General features: G+C 45.2%; 1 protein-coding gene across 2 annotated transcripts in view; it reads right to left on the bottom strand.

The window, feature by feature from the left end:
• The window catches only part of kirrel2 (kirre like nephrin family adhesion molecule 2), a 35,903-nt gene extending 23,117 nt beyond the window's left edge, over positions 1–12,786 (bottom strand). For both annotated transcript variants that reach the window (XM_042490510.2, XM_042490508.2), the window contains exon 1: positions 12,152–12,786. In XM_042490510.2, coding sequence (XP_042346444.1) covers positions 12,152–12,191 — 40 coding nt within the window. In that variant the 5' untranslated portion in view covers positions 12,192–12,786. The remainder of the gene's footprint in view (positions 1–12,151) is intronic.
• Between the last annotated feature and the right edge of the window lie 2,358 nt (positions 12,787–15,144).

Raw genomic sequence — 15,144 nt, forward strand, 5'->3', positions numbered from 1 at the left:
TCCGCTCAAAACGCTTTGTAAAGTTCTTTGTCTTCGCACCCTTTCCTCTAACGCCGCTTTTACTCCTCCATACGTTCCGCTGTATTGTTTTTCTCAAACGACCACTGGTTGGACCAGTGCTGCATTCTGTCCTAATCATACCATCACATTGCAGATTGCCTCAGAGTCAACTGGGTGTGAATAGCTCTTTGTCATGCTGGGTGGGTTAGCTCATTGACTGTGAAACCCTGGACATATGGTGGCAGTGTGTTGAGATGTAGAAAGCCGTGGGTTGGTCTCTTGACCCTTGCGTGGCCTTTAACACCTTACTGGTTGCATTGAAGTCTGTGGTTTGATGAACTTAAACACTTCATTGTGCACTTGGTTTTCGGGGTGTGTTTTCTTTGGGGTTTTACCCTGGATGAAGAATGTACGCTTTGCTGGAGGGGCAGATGTGTGATATGTGACTGTTTTACCAAGAAGGTAGCACGCGCCTTTTCTGGGGGCTGCAGTGACACACACACACTGATGGACACACACGTTGCCTGTAACACAATGTTTGCGCGATAAAGTCAAGCTGGACTATAACAATGCGTGTATCTTTGATGGCCAGACTCCTACAGAGAAATCTCCTTTTGTCCTGGTGCGATAAGCCTGTTAATTAAGGGAACGTCTAGCGCCTCCGCTATGCTGACATTACCACCCAAATAGAACCACATCACACAGGGAAATGACTTCAGCTTCTATCTACATGTCTGGTCACACTACAAAGGCAACAAAAGCAAAACTTTAAACTTTTGAAATGCGACTCTGAGCTCTTTTCTCTCTTTTGCGCATGCTATCTGTCTGTCTGCAAAACAAGACTTTCTTTGCAGGTCACATCTACGGAGAGGCCTCAGGTTTGGGACTGTGATAAACAAGTGGAGCGTTACAGGCTCTTAAGCCCATCTGGTGAGATGATCGATCATTAGACAGAGTGTGGAGATAACTCCCTCAGCTTGCCTGCTGGCTACCACTGATCCCATATCACCCTCGCAGGATATGGTATGAATCACAGGAAGTTGAGATCAATCTATATAGATTGTGCCGCTTGATTACAAATGGAAAAAAAAATCCCATTTGGCTTAGCCACTCGAATGCCTCAGAGTCTGGCTGCGTTTGTGCGAGTGTGTGGGTGTGTGCAACGCGCACATCTACGTGTGTAAAATAATAGCTTTTTAACTTTCTCCTTTTTAGCGATTTCTGATATTTGTGGAGCCCCCTCAACAATCTGTCCTACCTTCATTCATTTACTTTGCTCGGTCCATCCTGCTCTTAAATCTGCCTTCTTGAGGGAGTCGTCTTTTAAATCTTAATTAAAACAGACTCCAAAACCCCCCACCCTCCCAGGGGCTGGCTGAAAGCAGCTTAGAACAATCAAGAGGACGGATTAGAAGTGAGAAGAAAAGAAGAGAAGAGGAGACGCAAGAGGGAGGGAGGAGGGGTAAAAAACAACAACTAGAATGGAAACAGCAGAGGAAAATATTGAGAGGAGAGAGGGAGAGAAATGACCCCTCTCCTTCATCCCCCTGATCCTCTCTCCTTCCCCCTTCGCCCCGTCTCTCTCTCTCTCTCTCTCGCTCTATCTCAGGGCTCTGGAGTCTTGGCCTGACCTATTGACATTCAGCTTCTCGGCAGATTAAGCAGCGAATGGAGCCTCTGGAAAGGGTAAACACACTGGAGGAACAATGACCAACAGGCGGCAACCTTATTGGATTCTAATTAACTGCCAGGAGAGACGGCTAGGGGCATGTTAAGTGCTGTGGGACACAAGTTAGAGCCCCAGACCTTAAGTACCACAACTCACATCACCTACGCTACAATCTTTTTTTTGGTAGATTGTCTCCGTCTTCCTTTATCTTCCTCTGTATGTCTCTATCCTTATTGTTCGTCTCTGTTTCAATCTATTTGGCGGCTGTTTCACATATGGCCCATGAGAGCGGCAAACAGAGGCTTTTTAAAAGCACTCCTTGGAGAGCTATTTGCCTTCCCTCTTTCCTGGGCTACCCCCCCCCCACCTCTTTTTTTAACAAGGTGGAACGAGGCTCATCCCCCAGAGGTAGCTGTTTGAGCGATAAGGTTAAAATAGGCTGAAAAATTGGGAGAGATTATTTGATATTGAACAGATTGAATTATCTGGAGTGAGGGAGAGGGATGACGGAGAGCAAAATCATTTTTCTGCATCGCCCTCCGGGAGGAGTGCTACCGGAGGGAGTGAGGGAGGTAAACGGGAAGCAGCTGAACCTCAGTGGTCATATATCGGAAAATGCAGTTCTTTTTGTACTCCTTTCCCAATTAACCAGGAAACTAATTTGAGTGTGAGCCCAAGCAGGTCTCCTCTATATGTGTGAACTTTCTCACTGGCGCAGTGGGTCCTCTGTGTCTTGAGTGGTCCCCTGATAAGGCCAACTCACAATGGAGCTGTGGTTTCTGGGCATCCCCTATATGGAACCACAAGCACTAATTAGACTGGTCTCATTAATATGTTAGAACCCTGGCCATCATGTGTGGAAGCTGACACAAAAGGAGAAAAAAGCGATGCCCTGATAGAGACAGGCCATCGTCACCTCAGCAGGCATATAAAGGAATTAATTAATTGGTGTGAAAACACACATGAAGCCACACGTGTAAACACACACACACACACTCACACCTTGGTGCGAATACACATATTAATGTTATGGGTATTCCATGAACCCGTTGCTTGTTAACACATTACCTGGGATCAAAGAGGCAAAGGCTGCAAGGAGAGAGGACTAGAGGAGTCATTATTTGTCGAGGAAAATTGCAGCCCAGTGTTATGCTTGTCCCTCGGCAAACCTGGCAGAATGAGGGTTTCATCCGCTTCACAAAACGGATGGATCTCTTCTCTCGTCACCATCATGTGAGAGTCTTTGAAATCCTCAGAGTACTTTTTTTAATCAAAGCTGGGGAGGAAATGAATCGCAGCCTCAGTTGTGATCCGAGCCTGGAGGTATAAAAGGGATCCACATGACCACTGTCCATTTCCACACCATTACAGCAACAGTCATGGCTGTAATAGGTTGAATTGGGCCATTGATTTCTCTCATGCACCCTCTCTTTCACCCAAAAAAGCTGGTCTGTGCCAGTTCTGAGATACGCCCAGTTCTTTTTAACAAAACATCACATGCTCAAAGACAGCTCACACAAAACTTAAACCTTGGCCCAATAAAAGACAGACACACACACACACACACACACACACACTGCCAACACAATATGTCCCAGCTTGAGTTCCTGGGGAGTTAAACAAAGGACTGAGTTTAAATTGGCTTTTAAAGAACTCCCCAACACAATCAGGGAGTTGACTCCAGCTATACTATAGTGTGTCAGAGGACTGTTAAGAGAAAGAAGAGTAGTTAGGCCAGAGGTCTGTACTGCAGTGAATGGCTTATCTAAAGTGTGACTGCTCAAGAGCTTCCCTCTGCCGGCTTCAATAGGCCTCCAATCAGGCCTGACTGCCCCTCAATCTTTGGTCAGCTGTTTTAACTGGCTTGTGATTGAGTGGCTTCATTAAGGGCCTATTTATCTTCCTGTGTATCACAGTCCTGAAAGACTGGTGACAGGCTCAACACACCCACGCACCGCCTACATTTGGACGTGAGCAGATGCACAACTGCATTAGCACAGTCAGAATATTCAGCAACTAAACATTAAACATGACGGCTTTCAGTTATATGACAAGATGTACATTCACTGTACTGGTTTTAATCTCTCTCTCTCTCTCTCTCTCTTTTAGGCTGTCACACACTAAGCTGTCTGCCCATGTTGGCCCAATGGCGAGCACCCGCCGCCCATGTCGCTGCGGTGTATCCTGCTGGTCCAGGACTATCCAGTCGGCCCTTGTTAACCCGTGTCGAAACTAAAGGACTGAGGTTGAAAACAAACTCGGTATATAAGGTAAGATTGTTTTTCTTTACCCATTAAGCTTTTAACATTAATGTTTCCTGATGAGTTGTGTTGTTGTTCACTGGCACACAGTCAATATGGTTTGTTCTTTCAGTATTGGGTTGTGTTGTTAAAGTGCTAACTGGCTAACTAGTGTCCCCTGGCTACCTGGCGGTCTTCCGGTTTCCTGTTTTGAATGACTGATACAGACGACCGCTGTCTGCTGGTATGAAAGTGTTTCTTCTTTCATGCAGGTGCAGAACATTCGTGCTGGTTTGTCATCAGTTTGGTGTGTTCCTGTGAAATCTTTTGGCCGAGACATGTTGGTGTAGGGTAAAGGGTAAAGCAGCAGAGGGCTTTTGTCGCTGCTAGGTTGGGATGTCAGCCTTGTGTTTATACCATTTCTCCTCCCAAATCACCGCATATATGCAGGTTTTTTAAACACTGGAAAACCCACTTAAAATAGTGAATAGATTCTCTTCCCATTGACAGTAGACCACAATTGTGTACACAGCTCTGCAGCAGACAAGTATGCCTTTCGTTGTGTTTTTTTTCTTCTTGTGTGTCATTTTTGACATTATGGACAGGCCACAAAACAGGTATGTAAACAGTAGAAAGCAATATGGAGGCCAGAGAAAATTTTGTGGTGGACATTTATCTCGTACTTATTCAGTCTCTCTCAAACTTGGAGCCGGCTAGACGATTGTCAAGTACTTCTTGGATGAAGGCAGATATTATTTTGTGGTGGCCTATTATGTGTCGCGCTGGCAAAGGGGCTAGAACTGACACATACCCGTGACTACTGCAGAGTCATTTAACCCAGGAGTGAAGGCCAATTGTAACCTTTCTCATTAACTCTTAAATAAAAAAGGCAGATGTTAGCGGGTGTTTGTGGGTTTATGTTCAGTGGGAAGGGGGGTTAAGAGGACAGCCTATATCTTCTTGTCAGCTTTTCGCAGCTTTGCCGCCCCACAGCGTCACCAGCTCTCTCGAGAAAGATCGTCCCGGGCCCCTGTAGGATGTGATACCTTCGAGGGTTCGGCATGTGGCTTGTGTTGAAGTGCAGCACCGCCTGAACAAAATAGCAGGCCAGGTCAAACCATGACCCCAAACAGACAGAGACCCTCCCAAACAAGCCACAACAAACAGCTTTCTGTAGCCACTCTGCCTTTGATCTGAAGAAGCAGAGATGAGATCTGTCTCCTCTTTCCTCTCTTCTCTTTTGCCCTTTTCTCTTTTTCTTTACGACATCTCCTCATATCTCTCTATCCCCTCCCGCTGAGCAGGTGTATTAAATGAGGTGACTATTCCAGCAGCATTGGGCCGCACCTCAAAGTGCAGCCTGTGAAGAGGGCTTTTCTCTCCTTCCCTCTTATCTTTTATCCCTTCCATCAGCCCATCTCCTTTACTCTCCCTTTTCCCTTCCCTTTATCTTCTCCATCCCCTTTACTTCTTTTAACGTGTTCCCTCGCACTCTTGAATGTGAAATAGAGAAGGCCATGCCTCTCATCTATTTGAATTCATGTACACCTCCCTGTCTATCTCCCCCTGTGCATCTCTCTCAGCCTATTGTCTATTTAGCTATACGTCTAATTATGCTGTCTCACTTATGTAATTAGCACAAAAATAAATGGCTGCCGTAGCTTTGTCTCTCCCCTTCACCCCTCCCGGTTGCAGGCTCCAAGAAAACAAATTATGGAGAACAATAGGTACAAATGGCTTCTGCACCAAACCACATGATGGATGCAGCCTGGGTTCCCTGCATCTCATCCCTTCCTTTTTTCCCCTTCCTCACTTACTCTCTTTACTCTCCCTCCCTTCTCCATTATCTCCAGCGCTATATGTCTCTGTTTGGAAACAGCGGAGGACTTGAGCACTCTCTCGCCCAACTACCCTATCATTGTATGGCTGTATCATCTGTCTTCCCTTCTTGGCACTGACACTATATTCACACTGGCATCATATTAGGCAAGGTCCTTTTTCTATCCCTTTCTTTCTCTTTCCCTTCCCCTGCTGTTGTCTCCACTGGCACTCTCCTCTCCTCTATCCCCCAGAGCATTCTATACACCGCCACTGCAAAGCAAACGCCTGGGACTTTCTAAAGCAAACAGCCAGCATCCTGTGCCGTAGCCCCATCTGTGGATAGTCTGAGCAGGGAACAATCAGTCCCTCTCCTCCGCTGCCTCGTTCTCTTTCCAGCCCCCTGGGATCTGCACAGCACTAGGATGCCTCAGTCAGACGGGTGCAATGTGCTGGAACAATGGTTGGGCTGCTTCCTCTAGGAGGGGTGTTAGGCTCACCTCAGCCAGCTTGGGAAGCACTTAGCCATGTGCTTTTGCCCTCTTTGCTGCAGTTTCACAGGAATGTGGCAGAAGCAGAAAAGCCTCCCACTGTACACCTTGCTTACCTCACCCTGATACATGCCCCCCTTTCTATCTGCAACTCTACACTCACACAATGACACAAGCACGCACACAACCACTTTCTGCGTGTCCAAGTGTACACCTGAGATCTAATGTGTAGCCTGAGGTGTTGAAATATAAACTTTCTATTAATCCCCCTCAGACTTGCAGTCAGTTACACCTTTGTTGTTTTTTCACCTCAGCCACGCTGGAAGAAAAACAGCAGGTTTGGTTTACACCAATACAAGCATATCCATTACCTGAGATGCTAGGCTCCTGGCAGTAAATCCCTTTGACCCCTCTGCCTTCCTTTCCTTTCTTTTCCTCGCTCCCTCCCCCTATTCTCATGCTGAGCCTGTTGTCGTTTCCACATCGGCTTTCTTTGGCCAAGCAGGAGAGGCACACCTTACCCAACTGGTCCAACCGCCCACCCGCCTCAACCACCCACGTTCTTCGCTGTTCCTCACGTCTCCACACAGCTCAATAACATTAACATGTTTTGCCATTGAGGGAGCCGCAGTTAAAAGCTCGATCAATATGCTTTGACTGACACCCCTCAGTTGATAGCAAATTGGCTGCTTTCTATAACAGACCTCCTAGGATGAGCTTCTCAGCCCCATCCGAATGGAAAAATGGAAATGAAAGCCATTCCTCCAGCCCTTCACCCAGCCTCCTACAACAACACAGAGCAAGTATTTCATTGTGCAGAGGAAGAAGAGAGACAGACAACCCACTATTTTGGTTAATGGTTGAGTCACTAACACAATATTAGCCCAGGCGTTCCAGGCAGTTTGAACTGTCAGGAAGGAGAGATGAAAAGAAGAATAAGAACTGGGGGGGCTGGACTTCAAGTAACGAGTAGTTGGCGCACTTACTCCCACAAGTGTACGCACTGCTTCCATCACTAATAAAGTGAGCAGCAGGCAAGCAAGCTCTTGTTTCCTTGAATGTGTTTTTTAGCCCTAGTTGGTTAAGGAGATGACATGTCCTGATTGCTGGAGCATCATTAATTAGACAGTTGGACTTTGACTAATCGCTCCAGAAAGGGCACACAGCCCTGAAGATGCCAAACACTCATCTCAGCTTAGCATCCTCTGCCCCAGTGTGTGCCCTTGACCTCGGTGTGTGTGTGTGTGTGTGTGCATTAAGGATGCTGCATCCGTGAGCTCCTTGTGAGTCATTTCTGGATGATGTGCACATGCCACAAGCCAGCTAGAGATTTCAGATCGTTTATTTAGTAAGTGCCACTGACAATCAAATTTCATATAAGGAGAGGAAAAAAAGAGGAGTTAAATAAATCAGAATCTATTGTTAAATAAACGTCGTCTGATGGTAACTGAACTTTTCTTTTTCCTGAGCCCCTTCTCAGCTGCCAGAATGCTTCTCCAACAGAGCTATCTTTAATACAAGGTTAAGGAACATGGCTGGTGAAGATAACACAGGAACAGATATTGCTGCAACGCAGAAGATAAATTTCAATTTGCTGTTGGTTTCTGTGTCTCGGCAGGAGATATGAAATTCTTGTCTTGCAGGGCAGGAATTGATTGGAAAATAAAAATGAATGTGTGGTCTAGTATGTCTGCAATTTTTTTCTGTTGGTATGTTGGTTTCTGGGCTTAGGGTCTTTTGAAATGGTGATACATCTCTCTAGAAGGAAGTGACACTTGCATTTTAGGGGGAGATAAATGCAATCCAAGTCTTTTTTAAAATAGCTGCTACTGTATAAATGTGACTGTTTCCCTTTGGGGGCTGTTTTAATGACATGCACAAAATCCCTGTTTCTCCCTCTTTCTCTATTCTTTCCATTACTGTGTTTGTATAGAAAAATAAACAACTTTGTGCTGTCCCCCCACCAGTCTGAATGCTGGTGATACAGCCTGAAGTGCTGCAACTGGGGAAGAAGACTCCAGGCGATGACAGGAAGCTGACACGGCCCCTCCATTGTCCCATTCCCTGTCATTTCCTCCCCGGATTCTCCGAGTGCCCCAGAGGAAGACAAGGTGAGGATGTGCAGAGACAGACACAAGGAGAAAGCAAAGACAAAAAGAGGATGGGCGGGTAGAGGTAAAAATAATACTAGAAGAGGCCAAGTGCCATCCACAGTTTACTACCTGGCTACTTTGGCTTCCTGTGTTGAGCCATACCAGCGAACACATCCAGTTAAGTTGCTAGCAGCTGATAACAAAGCCTCAGGACACACTGCCAAGTTCTTTATCTGTGTTTACCCGCATGGCAAAGCTGATTAGACACAGGCAACATTATGAAGCCCCATTGTTTCCTTTCTCCTTCCAGTTTCTCCTTCCGTACACGTAGCAAGTGCGTGTGCGGGAAGGGGGAATGGGAGGATATCTGTTTATGAAGAAGGGCAGAAAGACAATGGCATGTGTGCAAGACACGTTTCCAGGATGAGGAGAAACAGCAGGCCATTGTTTAAGATCTCGATCATTCATTACAGCCTGTTTGTGTGTGTGTGTGTGTGTGTGTGTGTGTATGTCTGCAAATGAAAGGCGAGGCTTTGTTCAAGAAACAAATATAAACTTTTAAGTTTGATTAAAACGCTTAAAGGAACTAAAATACATATCTTGGATATAGATTGAAATACAGCTTCATAGATCTTAAAATTCACATACAAAGTTCAATACAACACCCAAGCAGCAAAACCATTGCACAGCTCACATAGACAGGAAATCAAAGTAGGCCAAAATTCATCTATATCTTTGCCATGACTATGTCTCCTAAATAATGCAAGACACTTCTGTTCAAGACTCAGCTGTGTTCAGATTCTGCTGTGTCTGCACATTCGTGCACCTCGTATCTCACACTCCTCATGGGCTGGCTGGGGTGCTCGCCCTCAAACTTCTACAGCTTACCTACTTTATCCTCAATCTCTTTGTATCACAGCGGATTGAAATTGACAGGGGGAGAGAAATGGAAAACTAAAAGGAGAGTTTCGAGAGCATGTTTGCGTGCGTGCGCGTGCGTGTGTGTGTGTGTCTGTGTGTTTGTGTGACAGAGAGAGACAAGAGAAGCAAGATGGAGAAAAGGTGAACGATGCTCAGCAGTCTTCCTCAGTGTTTCCCCGCTGCTTGTCAGCTTAATCATCAAGCCACTGGTGACACATCCGAGTCTTATCCCTGCAACAAGACTCCCCTCGCTCCCGCTTCTCATCTTAAACTCTGTTTCCCTCTGCCCAATCCTGACTCCCTCCACAAGAACTCAAACAGCGGCAGTTCATAAAATATGCACAGTTCCCTAAAACCAACCTCTTGGGCCGTGCTGCCACTGCGTCCACAAACATATCAGCACTGCATGAGGAAAAGACAAATCTCTGGTAATGGAAAAGGGAAGGATGATGGGGTTGGGGAGGGGAGGAGAGGAGAGGGCTTGGTCAGGGCTTATCATTCCCCTAGCTAGATATCAGTTCTCTGTATGTGCCTGTGTGTGCTTACATTGAATATGTGTGTGAACAGGCTTTCAACCTTTGGTGAAAGTCTGCTAACTGCCTCCAGCCCATTAAGTGGATACGCTCTCATGTCCTCCTGTCACATAGTCGCACATTCTGCAGCCGGGCAAAAGAGTTGTGAGAAGAAGCAAGGTGGAAAATTTCCACGGCGTTACACTATAGTGAGACGCGAGTGGCGACACGACTTAAGAGGAAGGGAGAGAAACTTGTAATCTCGGCTCACAGCCTTTGAACTTGGCCCGATGAGACGCGAGCGACCCAAAGCAAAAGGTTCCAAAGAAGAGCTCACTGAAGATTACTCAGAATACTGATGCAGTGTGGAATCCAATTCCTCTGAGAGCCCAGGGGACTTCTAGAGAAAGTAAATTATCTGTGTTGTACAAGACTACATACATACAAATGTATGCCATATACGCAGATTTCAAAGTGGAGTCATGTGCTGTGGCCAAATTTTGACTGTGTAAGAGAGGCTCAATAAATGAGGTCTAGGGTCTCTTAGGTTCTAATTAGGGCAGCTGTTACCATTTTCATTATTTGTGTGTGTGTGTGTGTGTGTGAGTGAGAGAGAGGGAGGGGAAGAGGAGTTTTGTGAGCATGTGTGTGTGTGTGTGTGTGTGTGTGTGTGTGTGTGTGTGTGTGTGTGTGTGTGTGTGTGTTGAGGTCAGGGGGAAATATGCCACTGTCTGGCTACCGCCCCTTCTCATCCAGCTGTTGCTTGTCTGTCAGGGAGCAGAGGTCTACTGGTGTCATGTCCCTCCCCCGAGCTTTGAATAATGACAAAACCATGCGGAACCGGGGCTGAAGGTAAAGATGTACTCACAACAAATGGCTATTGAGCATGCTTTGCCATTTGTGATCTTGAAAGCTTGTGAAACTGCCTGGGAGCTGCTTCTGGTCAAGTCAGAGAAGTTTAAAGAAGGGGAATTTGATTTCATTATTTCATCCTTTGTCCCTGCCGGAGATGATCTGTGTCAGTGTGATGCTGTTGCATGTTCCCTTGCATTTTAATGTAATCAGTTTCACTTAAAGTGTTAATACCATGAACTAGTTTATCAGCTGTTCTAAAAAATGCTGAGAAGTCAACAGTTGCTATGTGTTAATTGCATCAAGACATTTACCAGCTGCTCAGGGAGCATAATGATGATATTTATGCTGTAAAAGCATAGATGTTCAAGATCTGTTATAAAAGTTATAATAAAACTATCTTGACAAGCCAGAAATGCATCAAATGAAACACTAATTGAATATTTTTTTTTAAAAAACCATTGGTGATTTTTTTGTCATTTATCCAAAAACGCATGATAGTCTGATTTACAGATACTGATATAGGTACTCTGAGTCTAAGCATGCGGTGTTTTTTTTTAATTTATTGTAATGATTCATAAACAAACTACTGAAGGCAACTCGGTTCTGCAAACAAAAAGCAGCAGGGGGTGATCGTGGCAGACAGGTGCGTTATGCCTCTGCCGAAAAACAAATGCCCCCCCCCCCCGCTCTCCCTCTCCATCTTTCCCTTTCTCACTCACCCTCTCTATCTGCCTTGATCCATCACAAACGCATAGACCCGGGAGACTGTGCTCCCCCTCATGATAGACCATGCAGCCTTTTATCTGTTTACGCACCGCTCATAGTGACCACGATTGTGATGGATTACGAGCCGAAGAGGAAAAAAACTTCAGAGCCAATCATAACGGCCCGGTAGAAAAACATCATCTCCACATCGCTGCATCGCTGGCAACCTCTTTTCGTTTAATGGGGATCAATCTAGGGGCCACTGACTAACTTAGGGGCTAAAAGGGGGACTCAGAGCTCTGCACGGCGCTGTCTCATCTCTCGGCGCTTTAGTGCTGATATCCTCACACGCGTTCATCTACGAGCATTTCATCCTCGTTTTAAAAAATAATTTATTGCGACTGGACACGCGGAGGTCGTACGCACACACGTCGCAGTCCGGATCAAGGGATCCCTTAGGTCGTATAAAAAAATCTCATAAGTTCAACTTTCCGTTCGTGCGCCCTGTATCCGCAGCCTCATCCCTCCCCACTACAACACAGTCTCCAAAATCTGAACCAGAACAGAAACAATCACCCCGAAATTACGCAGTGCCATAATTCACAGGTGCTCCGGCTCGGCTTACAGACAGCGAAACTTCCTCTTGTAATCACTCTCTCAAAACTAATTAAACATTTAGCGGCAATTAACAGCAGTGAATTGTAGCACTGCAGCATTATCAGTTGCCTCTCCGTAGCGGCACAGTGGATGGCTTGACGCAGCGCGCCAGAGTGGAGCGCGGTCTCTCTTCTCCATCAATCAAAACATGCATGCTTAACGATAACAGACAAAAAAAACCACGTCTTACCTGTGACCATAAGGCAAAAGATGAGGTATAACGCCGTCATTTTAGCAGCTCTGGCCGCTGATTGTGTTGCGTGGAAAGATTCACTTGCTCCGTCTATGCGACTGAGCTGGTAATGGTCCACCGCGGCACCGGGGTATCACCGGACGGACAAGCTCACTGAGATTCGTCTATAATAGCATCCAGTTTAAAGAAATCACTCTGAACGGTCCGATCAGTTTGTAAACTCTCAGTTAACAAAGCATCTCCATAGTTGGTAACTTTCCCCGCTGCATCAGTTTCTTCTCCGGTGTCCGCTCACCGTCGCGCTGGCACAGCTGTTACCTCTCACTGCGCTCTCTTACAGTCTATTAGTGAATCTCGGGGTTTCAATCAGTAGCTCCGTCCACAGTCACTTTTTAACCTGCTTGAGCATGCTGCGCTCCAAAGCGATCTGTCCTCCTCGACAGTGCGCAGTGATAAACCCCGGTGAAGTTGCCTCTCGCCCCCTCCGCTGGAGTCTCTCACCCTGTTCCCACTGTAACACACTCACTCCTTCTCTCTCTCACACACACTCTCTCTTCCCCTGTTGGTCTCCTCTGTTTACTTCTCACTCCCTCTTGCCAATAGGAAATGCGCACTGACAGTCATCTGGTAGGGAGGGGGGGGTACACCAAATCTGGCAGGAGCTGAGTCGGAGGAGCCCCTCTGCCTCAGATGCTTGCCAGGGGGGTCCAGCGGCCCCCGCCTCCAGGGCCCCGCTATTGGCTGAGCGGGCGTCACTGGGAGGGTATTTAAAACACTTATTGTCAGTTAAATGACTGCCCTAGCATTTTTTGGGTGGAGTAGCCCTTATGGAGATTTCCATCATATTAATAATGGGCATTGAATCTGGTTCATGTTTTGCAAGAAAAAGCACTGCTGTAATTTAGAGAGTAATTTTTAAAAATGCCACTCCAAATCACCTATAATATCCTATAGGGATATTACAGTGTGTATTGCCATTTATTAACTAGCTTTATTTAAATCTTCATTTTCAGAATATATCGTCCTTAACTCAAGCCCACGTATCTTAATTTCACCATATAATTGCAGCTTTGTGATTTAATTGTGTTGAGACTTAATTTGAGTTGAAGTAATGTTCACTCATTAAACTTCATGCTGAGTCTTAAAGACCCAGACACACCGAACTGGCTTCAAATAATTTGTGGCGCAGAAGGCCTACTGCTGCATTGCCTTACTTCGCCTGTGTCTGGGCCAAAAATTAGCACATGAACACCTCAGAGAGACTAGCCAACGTCCAACTAATACATAAATTCTGTGCCTGCATGAAAGGAAATAACACTCCATACCAGCAGGGGGGAGTAGTCTGTATTCATAATCAAAAATGCAAACCAGAAGTCTGAAAGGATTCAAGATATGAGTTAGCCAGGTCCACAGGAACTGCCTGGGCTTTGAAGCCAATTTTTTCAGTGGCCAAACAGTGTAGTTACACTGGTCCATGATGCTCTGCACCCTGAATTACTTTTTGCCATTGACTTACATGACTAAAAAGACATCTATAAATCAGTGGATAACTTTTTTGAGCATCACAACCCTCACAAAATGACTCATTTCACTGTCAGGATTTGATCTATTCCATCCAATTCTAAAGCGGCATGATCAATTCATTTTCTCCGCATTCAAGTTAGTGGAGCACCAAACTGGAAGTTAGGCGCTTGGCTGCGATCGGCCATGCATGGCCACCATTAGTCTCTAGTGCATATGCTCAAGGGGTTGCACATTGCTGAGGTATAGTGCCGATCATCCAGGTAATTTTATACATGCCAACTGAGCCATTTTGGCTTCATGTGCCACAAAGCAAATCTTATAGGAATGAACGGGGCCCCACAGTCAAAGCTGTACCCAGTTCTGTTAATACATCTGTGAAGTTTGCAAGTCAGCACATTTAAAACACAACCCGATTTTGAAAGAACAAAGGATATTTACCGTGTGCTAGCATACAAAAACACAAACAATTATGAACCATTTTTGCTAAAGAGCTAATGTGGAAGTGCCAAAAACTGCAGTTCCTTGAATGGTCACTCGAGGCTGGCTCCAAAGCAGAATCAATTCAATCAATACCTAATTTATAGCAAAATAAATAATGTATACAGACTGGTACAGAAAACAGTTTGGTCTCTGTAGCTGATTTCAACACTTATGATAGACAGGCTGTCTGCCCAAAGTGCCCTCAGTCTCAGTCAGATAACATCCCTCGCTTCTCCACAGCTCCAACCTCTCTTCTAAATATGGTCACTTCTGGCCCAGAAAAAAACAAGATGGAAACAGCAATAATTCCAAACTTGAGGCTTCAAAAGCAGCAGTCCACAACCCATTGGGATGATGTCATGGTAGCCACATTGATAATTTATACAGCTTATGTTAAGGGCCCTAAGGCACATCATAAAGAGACTTCCCTGTATGCATTACTTTGTCGAAACTCTTCAGAAACGTGTTCTTCTTCTTTATGAGGTTACAGATTGAGCCTTTGCTTTTGTCAATCATGGGTCAATTTCTGATTAAAAAGACATTTAACTGTTGAAAATTAGTATCCAGTTCAATCCCTTCCCTTTATTACCCAACAGATTCAAAAATCAATTAAGGTGAATTATGTGTAAGTAGTTGCATTTGAGCAGAATCGGCTGCAGATGTTTTTGCCAAATGGCAAAACGATCACTCGACTCTAAAACCTCAAACACTTGAGAGAATAAATCGTCAATTACTGGAGTAAAACTGTGAGCAGCAACTACATTTGCTGTTGTCTTTTGTTTACTCAGCTTTCCCTCGAGCAACAAATGTTATTTAACCTAACTATGTATTGTTTTTTCAGTTAGGCTAACTCCCAAATGTTTTTTAAATTTAAGTACCTTGATAGTTTATGCAGTGTAAGTTCATAGGCTTACCGGGTATTTTAACGAATTATTTTCTTTGAAGTTGACTCAAAACATACTTTTTTTCAGGTGCAGTTTGATCTA

Source organism: Plectropomus leopardus, chromosome 11 (genome assembly GCF_026936395.1).
Source record: "Plectropomus leopardus strain MGB_pleo_1.0 chromosome 11, ASM2693639v1, whole genome shotgun sequence".
Taxonomy (NCBI): Eukaryota; Metazoa; Chordata; class Actinopteri; order Perciformes; family Serranidae; genus Plectropomus; species Plectropomus leopardus.